The sequence below is a fragment of the Sardina pilchardus genome, chromosome 18, assembly GCF_963854185.1.
Source record: "Sardina pilchardus chromosome 18, fSarPil1.1, whole genome shotgun sequence".
NCBI lineage: Eukaryota > Metazoa > Chordata > Actinopteri > Clupeiformes > Clupeidae > Sardina > Sardina pilchardus.
The window spans coordinates 20,121,117-20,135,668 of record NC_085011.1 but is presented as its reverse complement, the minus strand read 5'-3'; the positions used below and the strand labels follow the sequence as shown (position 1 = coordinate 20,135,668).

The 14,552-nt window shown below is 41.6% G+C and overlaps 2 protein-coding genes across 3 annotated transcripts; one reads left to right on the top strand and one right to left on the bottom strand.

Annotated features, from left to right (window-relative positions):
- Positions 1 to 1,592: 1,592 nt before the first annotated feature.
- Positions 1,593 to 5,950, bottom strand: klhl31 (kelch-like family member 31). The gene is made up of 3 exons (XM_062519545.1): positions 5,802 to 5,950; positions 3,767 to 4,969; positions 1,593 to 3,612 (listed from the first exon to the last, which is right to left on the bottom strand). Exons 2-3 carry the CDS (start codon positions 4,939 to 4,941, stop codon positions 2,880 to 2,882), a joined length of 1,908 nt encoding a protein of 635 aa, XP_062375529.1. The 5' UTR covers positions 4,942 to 4,969; positions 5,802 to 5,950; the 3' UTR covers positions 1,593 to 2,879.
- A 206-nt stretch (positions 5,951 to 6,156) lies between these two features.
- Positions 6,157 to 14,213, top strand: eloal (elongin A, like). Of its 2 annotated transcripts, none has more exons than XM_062519547.1 (11): positions 6,157 to 6,397; positions 7,281 to 7,337; positions 7,583 to 7,695; positions 7,895 to 8,576; positions 8,657 to 8,759; positions 9,547 to 9,714; positions 9,812 to 9,909; positions 10,433 to 10,613; positions 11,950 to 12,073; positions 12,767 to 12,873; positions 13,896 to 14,213. In XM_062519547.1, the coding sequence occupies exons 1-11, from the start codon at positions 6,335 to 6,337 to the stop codon at positions 13,955 to 13,957; spliced, it is 1,758 nt and encodes a 585-aa protein (XP_062375531.1). In that variant the 5' UTR covers positions 6,157 to 6,334; the 3' UTR covers positions 13,958 to 14,213. The 2 variants fall into 2 exon arrangements, with proteins under 2 accessions (XP_062375531.1, XP_062375530.1); XM_062519546.1 differs by having other exon boundaries at positions 6,165 to 6,397; positions 12,764 to 12,873.
- The last annotated feature ends 339 nt before the right edge of the window (positions 14,214 to 14,552 follow it).

Sequence of the window (14,552 nt, the reverse complement as noted above, 5' to 3'; positions counted from 1 at the left end):
ATCTATTTGTTTTTATTTGGAAGTTACTTTGGACAAAAGTGTCATTTTTTTCCAAATGAGATTGAAATGAATCTCATTTAAGATTTCAATCAAACTGTTTACATGAACACTAAATAAACATTTATATTTCATCTTCATTTACATGGAACAAGCATTTAATCACTAGAACAGGGATGTCAAACATAAGGCCCAGGGGCCAGACCAGGCCCACCAGGTTTCATATGTCCTGCTACCTGTAGTTGGTTTGGGTAGGAAGGGACAATTAGTAAAGAAGATAGTCTCGAACAATGCGTAATAATGCAATATCTCTATGGTACGATAAATTGATTAAACCTAGCACTACAAACCATTCTCAGGAAGGAAGAAGCTGAAAGAACTGACTTGGAAGTAGGTTAGAGAAAGAGTGATGACAGTAGTACATGATTTGTACTTGTTTGCTCATAAGTGCATCAGTAAAGGATGTCATACCCATGCAGAAAATGTATAATGGCCATGACAATGACGGCCCCCACAAGGTCTCATCCCAACAAATCTGACCCACTCTCTTGTTGGTGAAATGAGTTGCCCAGTGCTCTCTGTTCCTGTTGATAGTTTTGGGTTTTTCAAGAGGCTTATCTGTTAAACATGCACTTAGTTAATTAAGCATTTCTTATGCGTTATGGTTTGTATATTATAGTATTCATTTATTTTCATTAGTGACATTGATTGAGTTGACATTGTATTGTTGAGTTGACATTGTATTGTTGTTATTTGCATGTCACTTTGGACAAAAAGCGTCCGCTAATAAAACCATAACCATGTAGAGTATGAGTTTGACACCCCTGATTTAGAAACTCAAATGCTCGAAAGAAAAGACGGGCCAGGCTGCATGACAAACCAGTGACTTGACATATTGGCATCTGAGTGCAGATGGTATATGGCTCAAGGATAGGACTCACTAATGCTCGTATTATTTAGAAATTGTATCTCTCTCTCTTTGCCCTCTTACGGCTTTTTTTGTTGTTGTTAATCAGACGTTTCAAGGAGGCCAACAACTGGTCAAGCTGCTTTTTCAAGACAGACTCTCAGTTTTCAGTAACAAGAACGGTAATGTTGAGGGAATTACAGTTTGCAAATTGCAGAGACACAAGAGCCTTAGAACAAGTGCTGACAAGCACAAGACCCCTCCCAATAGGGTTGAGAGGGAAATATGAGACTGTATGTACAGTAGGTGACCTAAGGAGTTACTAGATATGCCTTGTGAATTGGGTGAAGTTGTTCAACCCATTTCGAGGTATAACTCATGAGCATGTCTATGGGCTTTGTGGTAATCAGAAACGGATGGTCAGAAGTGCAAATCTGCAAAGGGCATGTCCAGTCCACATTCAGCGTGATTTTATGGTCAGGTGCATTGATCAAAAGGGTTGCTCTTCTGTTTCTTAATCAGTCATGGGTATGTTTTGGGTGAATCATCTTTTAAATCAATTAGAGTGACATCAGTCATTCCCTTTAACAGCAAACAGCACGACTTCAAACAGTACATCGGTGTTTCAGCCCACTTTAATGCACATATTTGTCTATGTGTATTCAAGAAAAAAAAACAGACATTGGGCTGACTGTTTTCTAGGAATCTTTATTAAAGGTGTTGTTTTCTAGGGGGAGGGCTGGGTCAGGAGCAGCTTTGAATAACCTACACTCTGACCCTTAACATGTCGTGTAAAGTCGTCTAAACATCTTGTTCTGGCACATTATTTTGTCAACTTCTAAGTACACTTAAAAAAAACATGAACTGTTGGGAAATTCACAGAGGCAAATGTGCCATTTACTCATCCCCTGGGCAGTTCAGGCACAAGCTTCAGTCCCCAGTGCCAATTCTAGTCTCCTCTTTTTACAAAACAAAAGATAACATCATCGTCACAAACCTTCATTGTCCCCAAACAACCTTCATCATGACAACACTCAACAACCAGCATACTTTCTTCAGTCATGGAACCGCATGTTTTCCCTCAGACCAGCTGTAGCATCCTCAGGAGCCAAAAACAGTGTGTTAATTGGTGTACAGATTGATGGACAGAACAATCAAAAACTGATCACTTACCAACTCCTGGCAAGCACTTCTGGCCATTCACGATTGTCTGTTTTAAACCTCACATCAATCTTAGTTCAAAGACTAAACACAAACAAATCTGTGTTCATCCAGATCATGGACAGAAACTGTAGTCTTATGGTACATGGGATACAAACTAGTCCTTTCTTTCAGCTACATTCTGTGGGGGATAATACATAAAAGCAACTGATTTTCATTTAATTTTAAAACTCTTAAAATCTGTGTTAAAAGTTGAATTAGGCCAAATTCATTCAGAGAATTATCATATGCAGATGACAGGATTTTTAAATATGAATATACTTTTAACAACTGAACCATAATACAAATGGATTTTGTGATATTAGCTTTATAGAATTGGCCCCATAAAGTTACAAGACTGAGAATCCTGATATATAAAACTTGTATATATTTGTATTTCATTACCTATTTCAATTTTTTCTGTGATTTAACTTTTTTTTTTTAAATCATATCTCTTGGCAGTCTTAAATCAGTATTGACCTTGAGAGAGGTTTGTAACTTTACAAAAACAAAATGTGAAACAAGTGACACGGTCATCTCAAAACCCATTCATGCGTTTTAGAATGAAATATTTGAAGTGTAAACTGTACAAACAGCATGGTATGTACATTTGCATCCTCTAGACAAATACAAAACTTGAGCTGAAAATTTGAATGAATGAACATTTATCACACAGGACAGGATGAAATTATTGTGAAAATGTTGTCTCATGTCTCATTTGAAGTATGCTAATAAATTAATTATGCTCCACATGCCCCAACACACTCAACTCAACCTATATACTGACTGGTGCGGATGATGCTGAGCTCGCCCTGGACTCTCGTGTTTTGCGTGTGGGGATGGTGACAGCACAGCAAGAGATACCGACGGTTGCCTCTGGCAACTCATCATCCTCAGTCCATTCATTAAGGTCTGGGTTGAACACCTGTATGCACTTCTTGTACTTCTTCTCAATCTCGTTCCAGCCTCCCATGAGATAGATCTTGTCATTCAACGCGACGGCACCTGCCGTGCTGACTCCCGTGTGCAAGGGAGTGCAGTAGCTCCACTGCCCGGAGTGGGGATTGAAGCACTCCACCGCCAGGACGTCGACCCTCTCGCCGCGACCTCCAAGCTGGCTGCCGCCGATGACATAGGCACGGTCGCCGACAGAGGCAGCGGAATGCCAGCCTCTCGGGGTGCTCAAGCTGTTTTTATCCGACCAGCTATCAGTGGATGGGTCATATGCGCACACAGCTCGGGAATAGGCATTGTTGATGTAACCACCAGTGACCAAGATCTTGCCATCAACAACTGTGCTGGCATGGCAGCAACGGGCTACCTCCATGGGTGCCTTCATCTGCCACTGGTTGGAAGATGGCACATAGCATTCTACGGACGCCTGGCAACCCTCTGCATTGCGTCCACCCACAGCAAACAAGAGGCCATTGAAGATGTTAAGGCTGAAGTGGGTGCGCTTCTGGATCATGCTGGCCAAATGGATCCAAGTATTGAATCGTGGATCATACCTGATTAGTGAAAGAAACACAGTCACATCATTAATAAACATAACAGCATTTTCATATGTGCATGATTAATTCCATTCACCAGACAAAATTGAAATAAATTATTTTGTTTAAAACACAGATGCATACAATGAAATGGCACAGGTCACAATCTCACCTGCAGAAGTTGCTGACAGCATGCTTAGCCTGGTTCCTTGCATCATTCTGGTCTTCACCACCGGCCACATACAAAAAGCCATCCAGAACAGCCACGCACTGATTGAAGCTCTTTGCAGGCATGTCTGTCAGTTTGTTCCACACATTGTCGGCATCTCTGTAGAGCACCTCCTTGCTGAGAGACTTTTCGGTAAGGGCAGGCCTGCCTCCCACCGTCAGCAACACCTTGAGTCCGCCACGTACCTTGGTCCTCCTGGACTGCAGAATGTTCTGCTGATTGGGCAGCAGGTGGTAGTTCATGGCGTCGACCAGCAGACGGTGGCACTCGGCGTCCTGCATCATCCTCGGCACGCTCTGGACGTGGCTGACCAGGTCAGCGGCCGCGATGGTGCCGAAGCGGATGTGGGTGAGAAGGTCGGGAGCGTACTTCAGCCTCTTCTCGTCAAAGTCCAGCCACTTCATGGCGATCTGGAAAGCAGTGAGCTCGGAAGGCAGCTGGAGGGAGTCGTCCTGGAGGAAGTCGCTGATCTGCTCGTACGTGAGCTTCAGGAACTGCTCCATCTCCGAGAACTCAATGAAATTCTCCCGCATGAACTTCTGCGCCGCCTCCTTGGTCTCTTTCAAGTCGTAGGTGTCTGCGATGTTTGCCACATACATGCAGTTCTCCACGCTGATCTCCTGCATCAGGAAATCACTGCACATCTTCACCAGGGTGTTAATCTGCAGGAAGATGGCAGCTGCGATGGTGCTACCGATGGTGTACAGAGACATGGTGAGTTTTCCAGAGTAGGCATAGGTGATTGCTGTGGCCAAGCCAACTGGTGACAGATCAGGGAGGTCGATCTTTTGAAGTGAGGGATCTTTCTTCAGCAAGCTCTGAATGTACTCGCTGCAAGAGGCCATGACAACTTTGTGGACATCGAAAGATTTGGATTTGGTTTCTACGGTCAAGTCGCAGAGGAAGTTGTCTTGTCTCATGTTGCTCAAGCCGTCCAGGAGGTTAGGAGCATAGACGGGGTCATTGACTTCAGTGGAGATGCAACTGAAGCCATTTCCACACTCGAGGAGCGTGTTCAGCCCGTTGATTTTATTGATTGGGCTGTCTTCCACCAAAATGGTCATCTCATTTATGTCTCCTTTGTTCTTCTTGGCTGCCTTGTTCTTTTTGGGTGCCATGACTGTAGCTTTGGGTCACAGCCAAGACCTATGACAAACACCAGTTTTTAGTAAACAGTTGTAAGCTATTTGATAAAGACACATAGCCCCAAAAGAGACATTTATTTTCTGTGCATTAACGTGAATGTCATATTGCATTTTTAGGAAATCTGCACCTGTCGAAATAATATCTCTGTATAAAACGCATGATGGACACTGTAGGCCTTCAAATACATCCTAAATTGTTTGGTTAACAGTGAAAGGCCCTTACGACTAGCATCACAAATATCTAAATGTTGCAAGCATACATAAGGTCATATGAGCTATAGGTTACTTGAATTAAATTCGAAGCTATAACCACGTTGGCGAGAGCATGCTACGTCAACATTCCTCTCCTCGCATCTGTCACTATTTATCACTACCATGTCCAAGAATAGAAGCGCAGGGTAGCTGGCTCTTGGCGTTCCTTTTATAGACCTTGTGTCAAGACTACTCTTGTCCTTTCGAAATGTCTCAAAATGTCATGAAATTGTAAGTTTACACATTCAATTGACGGAGTTAGTCGACACTTTGCATTGTTGCTGTGATAGGCTATAAATTACTTATGAACCCTCCAAATATTACACGTCTTGAAATTCAATGCAGTTGGCTACACTGACAAAATAGTCTACCAGCACACTATTTAAACTAAACTTGTTGTAAAAATATTGACAGAAAGACTGCGATTTAAAAAGAAAAACGTAAAGACAAAACTGCATCTCTATGATCACCTCAGGATTCTCTTCAGACTAGCGGGCAGGATTTAAAATAACATTTCGCATAATGCAACTTAATTGATCAGGCACTCAGTTTACAACAATTAGGCAACACGTGAAACTCACCGATAGAGAGAAAATCAGAGGCTGGAGTAGAAAATAGACTACTTGCACCTCCAACTTGGTGTGCAAGAGAGAACGAGAGAGGCGAGAGAGAGAAAGGTGGAGAGACGTCGTGTCCAGTGGTACCAAGGGTGACTGGCAATTAACTCCTCCTCTGTCCGTCCGTAAACTGAGATTATGCAACTGACGTTTGGGGATATTGAACAGGGACCCCAACATCCGATACACTAACAATAGCCTATCGATGCTGAAACATGATCCAGGGTAGCCTGTCTGCATGAGAAGAGGGCTTTCCCATTAACTGGCGAGTAAAAACAGCTTGCTTTTTTTATTTGACAGTTGTCAGTAAGCTTGAGTAACTCTCACTATACAGGGTTGCAACTAGCCTAAATATTTATCAGAATGTGAAGTTTAATCGATTTGGTACCGCCCCTTATAAAGATGACGACAACATCTATCACGACCTCCAAATTCGCAGGTGTAGGCCTATCTCTCAGGTTTACATCACCAAATGTAGCTCGCACGTGAGGCACAGAATGGCTGCGCTGAAGACGGTGCTGGAGCTCAAACTACAATTGAAATCGTCTGAACCAAAAACGGTATCAGCCTGTCTCCTTTCCATACGTTTTGGTAGTAGGCCTAGCCTAATGACTGTTTTTTTGTAGGCCTACCTGTAACTGAACCATTCTGGACCTCACAATAAGTTCAGTTGGCCTGCATGTGGGATAGTGTTTGTTCACTGTTAAAAAAATGTAGTCTGTTATCAACTTCTCTCCCATTAAGGAGAAATTAATAATATAGGCTAAATATGTTTCACCTGTGACCAGTTTTACTTGATAAGCATTTATCCTTAAGCATGGAGAGCTTTTTTTTTAAGTCACTGGATAGTAGCATGATCATATCAGTTGTAACTGAAGGTGTTTGGGGGCTGGCTTAAGGGTAGTACTGCATGTGAACACTAAAAATAGTTCTCCAGTTGTCCCCTCTCACTTTGACTGTCCACCAGTGCTGTCGTATAACTTCAACCATATGGTGTTAATGTATCAAGTGGGGCACATTACAAACAAGACACACCTTTAACTGTATCCCTGACCTGTCATCTACTGTTCTTGGCAACCAGTGTTTCTTCGGTAACTTTTGAAGATTAATACGTAAGGTGCGTGTACGTCCTGTCTTGGCCTTCACATGCCCTACTCAGTGCTCTGCAACCAATCTAGCAGCCTGTATTAGCATTGGCCATTTATAGCTCATTGCAAATGGAGTAGGCTGGAGTGTGGTTTTTCCATACATAGGTCTTTTCCTGAAAGCCCTGTCAGCAATTCTGTCTTTCTATGGAACCTTGTGTGACACAGTCCTAATCAGCAGGCCATTGTGTTGTTGTCATTCACATTGAAATCTTCAAGTAAATAATGTAGGCATTCACTTTTACTGTTGACATTTTAAAATGAGTAATTTTTTATCGTCTGCTTTCATCTTCTCTAGGTTCTTAAAACTTTAAAGAAACTTCAGAGATTGGAAATTACCATCGATATTCTGGCAGTAAGGAAAAACAACCTAAGCTGAAAAGTGCAACAAATAGTATTGCTTGTGCAGAAAAAAATGTACAAAGAAGGAATGTCCAAGATGCCCTAGACCATGCAATCTGCACAATCTGCAATTATAGGCCTAGTTGTTTCATACAATCACACAAGCAATGTGGTTTATTGCACTTTCCAGATCTAAATTCACTTCATTATGCTTAATTTAAAATGGTGTGATTTACAGAGGTGTGCAATCCTTCATAGGAAACAGGAATTGGAAAACTTGTTAATTCATTCCGTAAACACAATGAGGCTGGAGAGGTGGCCAGAACTCTTGTTACTCAGTGGAAGAAACTGATTCCCAAGGAGAGCCCAAGGTATGCCCATTATGTATTCTGGAACAGCTATTTCTATGCTGATCATTATAATCAATATCAGAATGCACATCATTCTGTCATTGTTGTGGTTAATTTGTATACATTAAATACAGGTTAAATGTACATGGATAAAAATGTCTCCTGAATACATGACAACAATTTGAACTGACTTAACTTATTTTACCACTGTCTTGTAAAGTAAAACCAAAGACAAAGACTCTGAAAAGAAATCATCAAGGGTTGAAGCAACAGAGAAAACCGTAGAGCCCGAGCACTCTGAACAGCCTGAGCAGCAAAATGGAGAGATCGAACCCGAAATCCAGAAGAATTCTGAGGCCAGACTCTCCGATAAGTCTGTGGGCCAAATTACTGATCCAAATAAGAATCCTGAGGCTAAAGGAACCTGTGCAAAAGACATCGTTGATTCAAAATCATCAAAGAGGACTACACGCAAAGAAACAAAGACCGAAACTGCATCAAATCCTGAGAGAAAAAGCAATGTGCTACATTCCAAAGGACACACAAGAACAGAAAAGGTTCCAAATGACTCCAAAGGGCAGACGGATACCTCTAAACAGAGCAACCACAACAGCAATTCAAAAGAGACCAAAAACAAAAAGAACAAAACCAAGAGGACTGCAGAGAAAGTTGTTGAGAAAGATGTTGAGATAAAGAATAATGAAAATGAGGAGGGCACCGAAAGTCATGGAATGTCCTTTGAGGCATTCCTGAGCTATGACATGGTGTCAACAAAAAGGAAAAGGTCGTCTGATATCAAGAAGCAACCTTCAAAGCGACCCAAAATCATTAAAAGTGACGACTCGGTCAAAACTCCGAGCATCAAATTTCACACAGAATGCACAGAACAACCTTCAAAAATGGTAATGTCTCTCTGTACACTTCACTGTACGCTTGTATTTGATTTAAGACTCCATCTGTATCAACCATATGTGTTTTATAGGGAACAAGTAAGAATGAAATATTGGACTTGCTGAATATTCCATTGCCACTCACCCTACCCAAGTGTGATGACTTATCAAATTACCGCTACTTTGAGGAGAAGGGTAAGTGTTGTGTTTGTAAAGCACATATTATGACCAATTTTCACTAAACTTATTTCTTTGCTTTCTTCTGCACTTCTCATTTTCCTCTATATGTACAGTTATTGGGTCAGGTGAGACTGAAGACTGGATTTTAATGAGGCTTTTTCGTTTCTTTCCTTTGGTTATTTTGGTTACTGGCCAGAGGCTTATGATATAGCTCTGCTTAGGATGCGTTATAATTCTTACATCCATCCGTAACACCTGGCCCCCGCCTGACTGTACTTCTGCTCATTTACATTTCTCTTCATACTCCGTCTGGTATAGCTTGATTCAGCTTTGTTTATTCCAGCAGTGCATATCCGCCCAATCGGCGAACAGAGGGCGTTCCCAAGAGCGATTAAATTTAAGTTTCAAGCCTATCGTTATCGTTGTGTCCCCCGTGGTTATCATACGTCATTACCAAACATTAGTGATTGAACTCTAATGAATTCAAACTTCAGCCAAGCGTCCACAAACCAGGAAATACACGTTTGCACTGGATGTAGGCCAGACTCTCTGCGAAGAAGAGAGTCTGGTCTCCAGGCTATAACACCTGTGCTTTGAATACAGTATTTTCCTATATAGGCTGTTTCTGAAATGGAAACACCGCACAGTACACCAAAACTGATCTTGACAAAAGATTAGTTGTATGTAATAAGTGTTACAGCAGTATGGCATTTCAGGAGCCGGTACAGTTTTGATGTGATGATTTGATGAAGTCTATAAACATGATTGAAAATAACAATCTGTTTTATTTCTTTACTTGAAGACCCGGTTGCTGATACTGAGACTTACACAGAAGAGGATTCCTCCGTGTTCACAGGCCAGAGGTCAAAAAAGAAGATGCAGGTGTATTCTGGGACTAAGAGCTCCTCATTGCCTGCCATGATGTCCTTGTACCAGCAATGCCTCCGTGCTCTCCAAAACAACATTGACTGTATGTTTGTTTACTTCCAGGTCCTAATCATTTTATGCTCTTGAGTGTGGACATGGTACTGTATATCGTTTTCTTTTTTGTTGTTGTGTCCTGCCAGCACTTTATGAGGTTGGTGGGGTGCCATTTGAAATCTTGGAGCCAGTATTGGAGCGTTGCACACCAGAGCAGCTGGCTCGGATCGAAGAGTTCAACCCTGTTAGTATACTTGACTGAATCTTCTTGTTAAGTGCACTACACCGTGTTATGTCCTTTGTTGATATGTGCATGATCGTGCAGGATCAGCAGGTGAACTTTGGTCTCTCTCTCTCTCTCCTTCTGTGTGTGTAGAGAGAGATTACAAGGGAGTGCCTGTGTATGACTTGGCGTGACTTTGTATTTTTAATTAGGCATTCATACAGGAACCTGCTGTAAATCAGTTTTTCACTGAGTCAGGCCCGTTTTAAACTGTAACTTTGTTACTTTTAATACTTTCCTGTATAATAAATATGAAATGAAATGAAATACGTGAGCAGGCCTGAATTTGCTCTTTAGTACCTATAACCTGAAGGCAATCACAGAGTAATATTAATCATGACTTCTAAGAAGGTGTGTGTGTGTGTGTGTGTGTGTGTGTCTGTGTGTGTGTGTGTGTGTGTGCGTGCGCTCGTACATGTGTGTTTTCTGATAAACTCCATGTTGGAGTGTTTTCCATTCTCCATTTCATGCTGTCGCTCCACAGGTGTACATAGGAGTGACCGACCACCTCTGGGAGAGGCACTGCCAAAGGGACTTCCGGAGTGCCCAGTTGCAGGAGTACGAGTCCTGGAGGGAGATGTTCTTCCGGCTGTCCGAGGAGAGGGAGCGGAAACTGGCCAGTCTCACCAAGAGCATAATCTCAGCTCATTCACAAAAGCCCAGAGGTGCATGGAAATGACAAGCAATATGGCAGAATGCTATAACCACATGGGTTGTTTTAGGGGAATTATTGAATATTATTGGAAATTGTTGGCTATTTTAAATGTGTGTTGCAGTGTTTTGGTGTAGTTCATAGATCTGACGGAAGTTTATTGAAAGAGATGGTAAAGGAAACTCTCATTTGAATTCTGATAACTAAGTACTTGCTGGTGGAGGATGGTTCTGGACCTTTATGTTGGAACTGGATCTGAATGGTCCTTACAGATCAATGTGTCAAAAAAAAAACAACAACATGTTTTTATTAAATTAGATATTTTGATACTTGTGCTAATGTGGTAAATTACAGTTGGGTAAATGAAGTTAACAACTAATTCTCATCACACTGCCTTGAGTGTTCGTGACCTGAACTTCAAGCTGATCCAATCACTTTAAATATAATCTGGATCAATGTATATAAACTGCCTCAAGCCCAATTAGAATAGAATGGAATGGAATGGAATGTTAAGAGAACGGGGAATAGCCTAGGCTACTCCAGACTGACAAAACATGTTCTCCCAATGAGGAAAGCCTGAACTGCTAATGGGATAAGACTTAATGGCCCTGAAATTCAAACAACATACATGTCAACTTGCATATCCTGTGGTGTTTTTCAAATTGGCTGTGTGTGCAGATGTAGATATTTTGCTATTTCAGATGGAATGGTAGCCTAGTATTATGACAAATTCCATTAAATCCAGACCTGTAGTTCTAAAAAAAAAAAAAAAAAAAAGCGAATTAAATAAGACTGTTGTCACAATGTTTGGAATCACCAAAACAGCCCTGTTCATGATACATGGCAATAATTGCAACCCCCCCCCCCCCCCTCCCCTCCAGCACTTGGTGTAAATTAAAAGTTACCTCTCGCGTCTTGGAAATGGCTTTAGCAGCCGTTGCAACTGTTGTGTGATGAGCCGGACGGGATGGCTCATAAATACTCTACTGAGAGCATGCTAAGGTGGACCATGCCATCTGTCCCCTCAGATGCTATGAATAGATTTAAAGTGCCACAGTGGCCACAGAGTTAACCCTCAAAGCCCTGAGGTGTGTGTGTGTGTGTGTGTGTGTGTGTGTGTGTGTGTGTGTGTGTGTGTGTGTGTGTGTGTGTGTGTGTGTGTGTGTGTGTGTGTGTGTGTGTGTGTGTGTGTGTGTGTGTGTGTGTATGTGTGTGTGTCTGTCTGTATTTTCCATTTACCCCTCTTGTATACACTTACAATAATCCTTGCCAACATTTCCACTTACAGTGGTTTTAACAAGAGTCATTATCTATTGCAGAGCATTTACACCTTTTTTTGCTCCATTAAGGCCGTCAGGTTAAGATGGCGTTTATTAACTGTGCTGCCAAGCCACCCAGAAATGTGAGGGCGCAGCAGGAGCTCTATGGCACTGCCGGACCAACACTGCAGCCACATCCTCTGGATAGACCCAGGTTGGTGCACAACAAGAACAAAAGTTTAATTTTCCTCATTCCTCAGATAGTCTGTGGCTATAGGTTGACCGTATGAATGTGGCAGAGCAACATTACTCAACTGTTCCATATCAACAGCCCAGTATCTTGTCATCAGCGGAGACACAATCATATTTTTGTATTGTGAAACATCTTGGGCTCCTGAAGTAAGTGCGTCACTACAGTTGCTAAGCAGGGTCATAAAATGGCCATCAATGGATGCTGTACTCATCAAAATGCCTTTTGTGTGAGGGTAGATCAACGTTGAGGTTAAGGCGAATCGCCTTAAACCAGTTTAAGATGGAATGATGTTAAACACTTTTATTGGTTAATACTGATTGGATAGCATAGCAGAAAACAGTTAACAACCGCTGTGCATTATTCCCACCAAACTCCAATTTGATTAACTTTTGCATCAAACTCTTAAACGCTTTTATTTATATGCCAATTCATGACATGGCACAAACTTTAATACAATAACTCATTGTATTATTATAATACAACAACTCAATTCTATTTTAAGAATTTTTTTACGTAGAGAATTATACCTTTTGACCTTATCCCTTATGATTGTAATGCAACTGATGAAATATGCAGGGATTCTCATTCTGTATATGAAACTAGCTCTGTGTTAAAGATGATTAGACTGCATCTCATCTCCCCCACCTCCAGCAGGGCGCCGTGCCAGGAGAGCAAAGTGAAACTGGTCTGCCGAGAGTATCCCAGGCCTGGCACCAATAACGCCGGCCCCAGCCAAGCTCAAGACCCCCGCAAAATTAAAAGTGAGTAGATCATATATTACACAATTGTACATGGCCCGGTCTGGCAATTCTCCTCTTGTAATGACTGAAAGCAGGAATGTGGCATTATCGGAGATAAACAGGGGACAACATTAGGACCAATCTCATCTGTTATATTGTGGCCTATAGAAACACCACAGCCTATCCATGGCACACAAAAAATAAATGCCAACCACTCAATCATCAGCTAAAATTATTTTCTTCCTCTTCAAGTGTCTAATTAGGTCATTAACATGTTTTGGGAAGAAAAATAACACACTTGCCTATTACCACTAATACTTCGTACTCAATTTGTGTGAGATTGGGGAGGCCTAAATGAAACTGAAGCCCCCAGATTCTGTATCTGCAGCTGTTGAACGACCGTAGCACTAAAGGAGTGTGTGTGTGTGTGTGTGTGTGTGTGTGTGTGTGTGTGTGTGTGTGTGTGTGTGTGTGTGTGTGTGTGTGTGTGTGTGTGTGTGTGTGTGTGTGTGTGTGTGTGTGTGTGTGTGTGTGTGTGTGTGTGTGTGTGTGTGTGTGTGTGTGTGTGTGTGTGTGTGTGTGTGTGTGTGTGTGTGTGTGTGTGTGTGTGTCTTTATATATGCATGCTTAAATTAAACTTAACAGGTGCTCCAAGTGCTTTAAGTTGGTCTCTGCAGCAAGCCTCACTTCAAAGTCTAGTCTGTGTCATGTTAATGTTTGATCCAAAAGTTCACATTTTCTGCTTTGAATATTCTCCCTTACTAGTGTTCATCCTTCGTTACTCTTCGTTCTCTTTCTGTAGGAATTTGTTTAAAATTCCTACATAAAATCTTATCTCTTGCTGTGTTGGCCTATTTACATGTGGAGACTCTGGGATGTTGACATGCATATTTATGGAGTAGAAGAATTCATCAGTTATATATTGTGAACTCACAAAGGGGTAACAGTCCCCATGTTTTTAAGGAAATCTTCTCCCACACACTGTTCTTGATACATGAGAGGGCAGTATCGATTTTGGCACTAAAATGCACTTTACTTTGAAGGAGTGGCACCGATGATGGCAAAGTCTCTGAAAGCCTTCAAAGAACAGCGACGGCGTCGATGAACTGTAAGAAGATGTGTAGGTCTATATATTGAAAAGCTGTATTTATGGGTGACTAGCCTGCTCACTGTTTGTTCAGTTGCATGTTTGTAAATGATGCACAGTTAGATGGAATGTCACCACTTTTTTTTTTAAGTCCTCCATAGAACTGCTGTTATCTGAGTGACTTCTACCATATTAATTATAATTGTCAAATCATCCATGTATTCATTATGTCATATGAAGCACTATGAAATTTTCTGATTAAATGCTGTACCAATCACAATTCTTCTGGTCGGTGTGGATTAAATCGTGTGGCCTTCCGTGCAGGTCACCTGTGGGTACTGACTGATTACACCGAGCTTTGGCTCCCTCTAGTGGACATATAATATGCAACTTGTAGAACTTGAATTTGCCACAGGTTGTTCTTTACGCCTCATTAGGGAACATCATTGCACAGAGATGTTCGAATAGCCTACCAACACAATAACACATTTGTAATGCATTTTTAAAGTTTAATAGCTTTGAAATGGGTGGTAAAATGATAGTTTAAACATTAATGGTTTGTGCATATTTGCGAGCCAGAACAATAGCCTACGCATAGGTTAGTGTGCGTGTT

What these genes read in the sequence shown, in the direction of transcription:
- klhl31 (XM_062519545.1), bottom strand. Translation starts at nt 4,941, where the DNA reads ATGGCACCCAAAAAGAACAAGGCAGCCAAGAAGAACAAAGGAGACATA. An exon ending in GCTGTCAGCAACTTCTGCAG is followed by an intron (nt 3,613 to 3,766) that starts GTGAGATTGTGA and finishes TTCACTAATCAG; the next exon opens with GTATGATCCACGATTCAATA.
- eloal (XM_062519546.1), top strand. Translation starts at nt 6,335, where the DNA reads ATGGCTGCGCTGAAGACGGTGCTGGAGCTCAAACTACAATTGAAATCG. An exon ending in AATCGTCTGAACCAAAAACG is followed by an intron (nt 6,398 to 7,280) that starts GTATCAGCCTGT and finishes CATCTTCTCTAG; the next exon opens with GTTCTTAAAACTTTAAAGAA. An exon ending in TCATTCACAAAAGCCCAGAG is followed by an intron (nt 10,614 to 11,949) that starts GTGCATGGAAAT and finishes TGCTCCATTAAG; the next exon opens with GCCGTCAGGTTAAGATGGCG.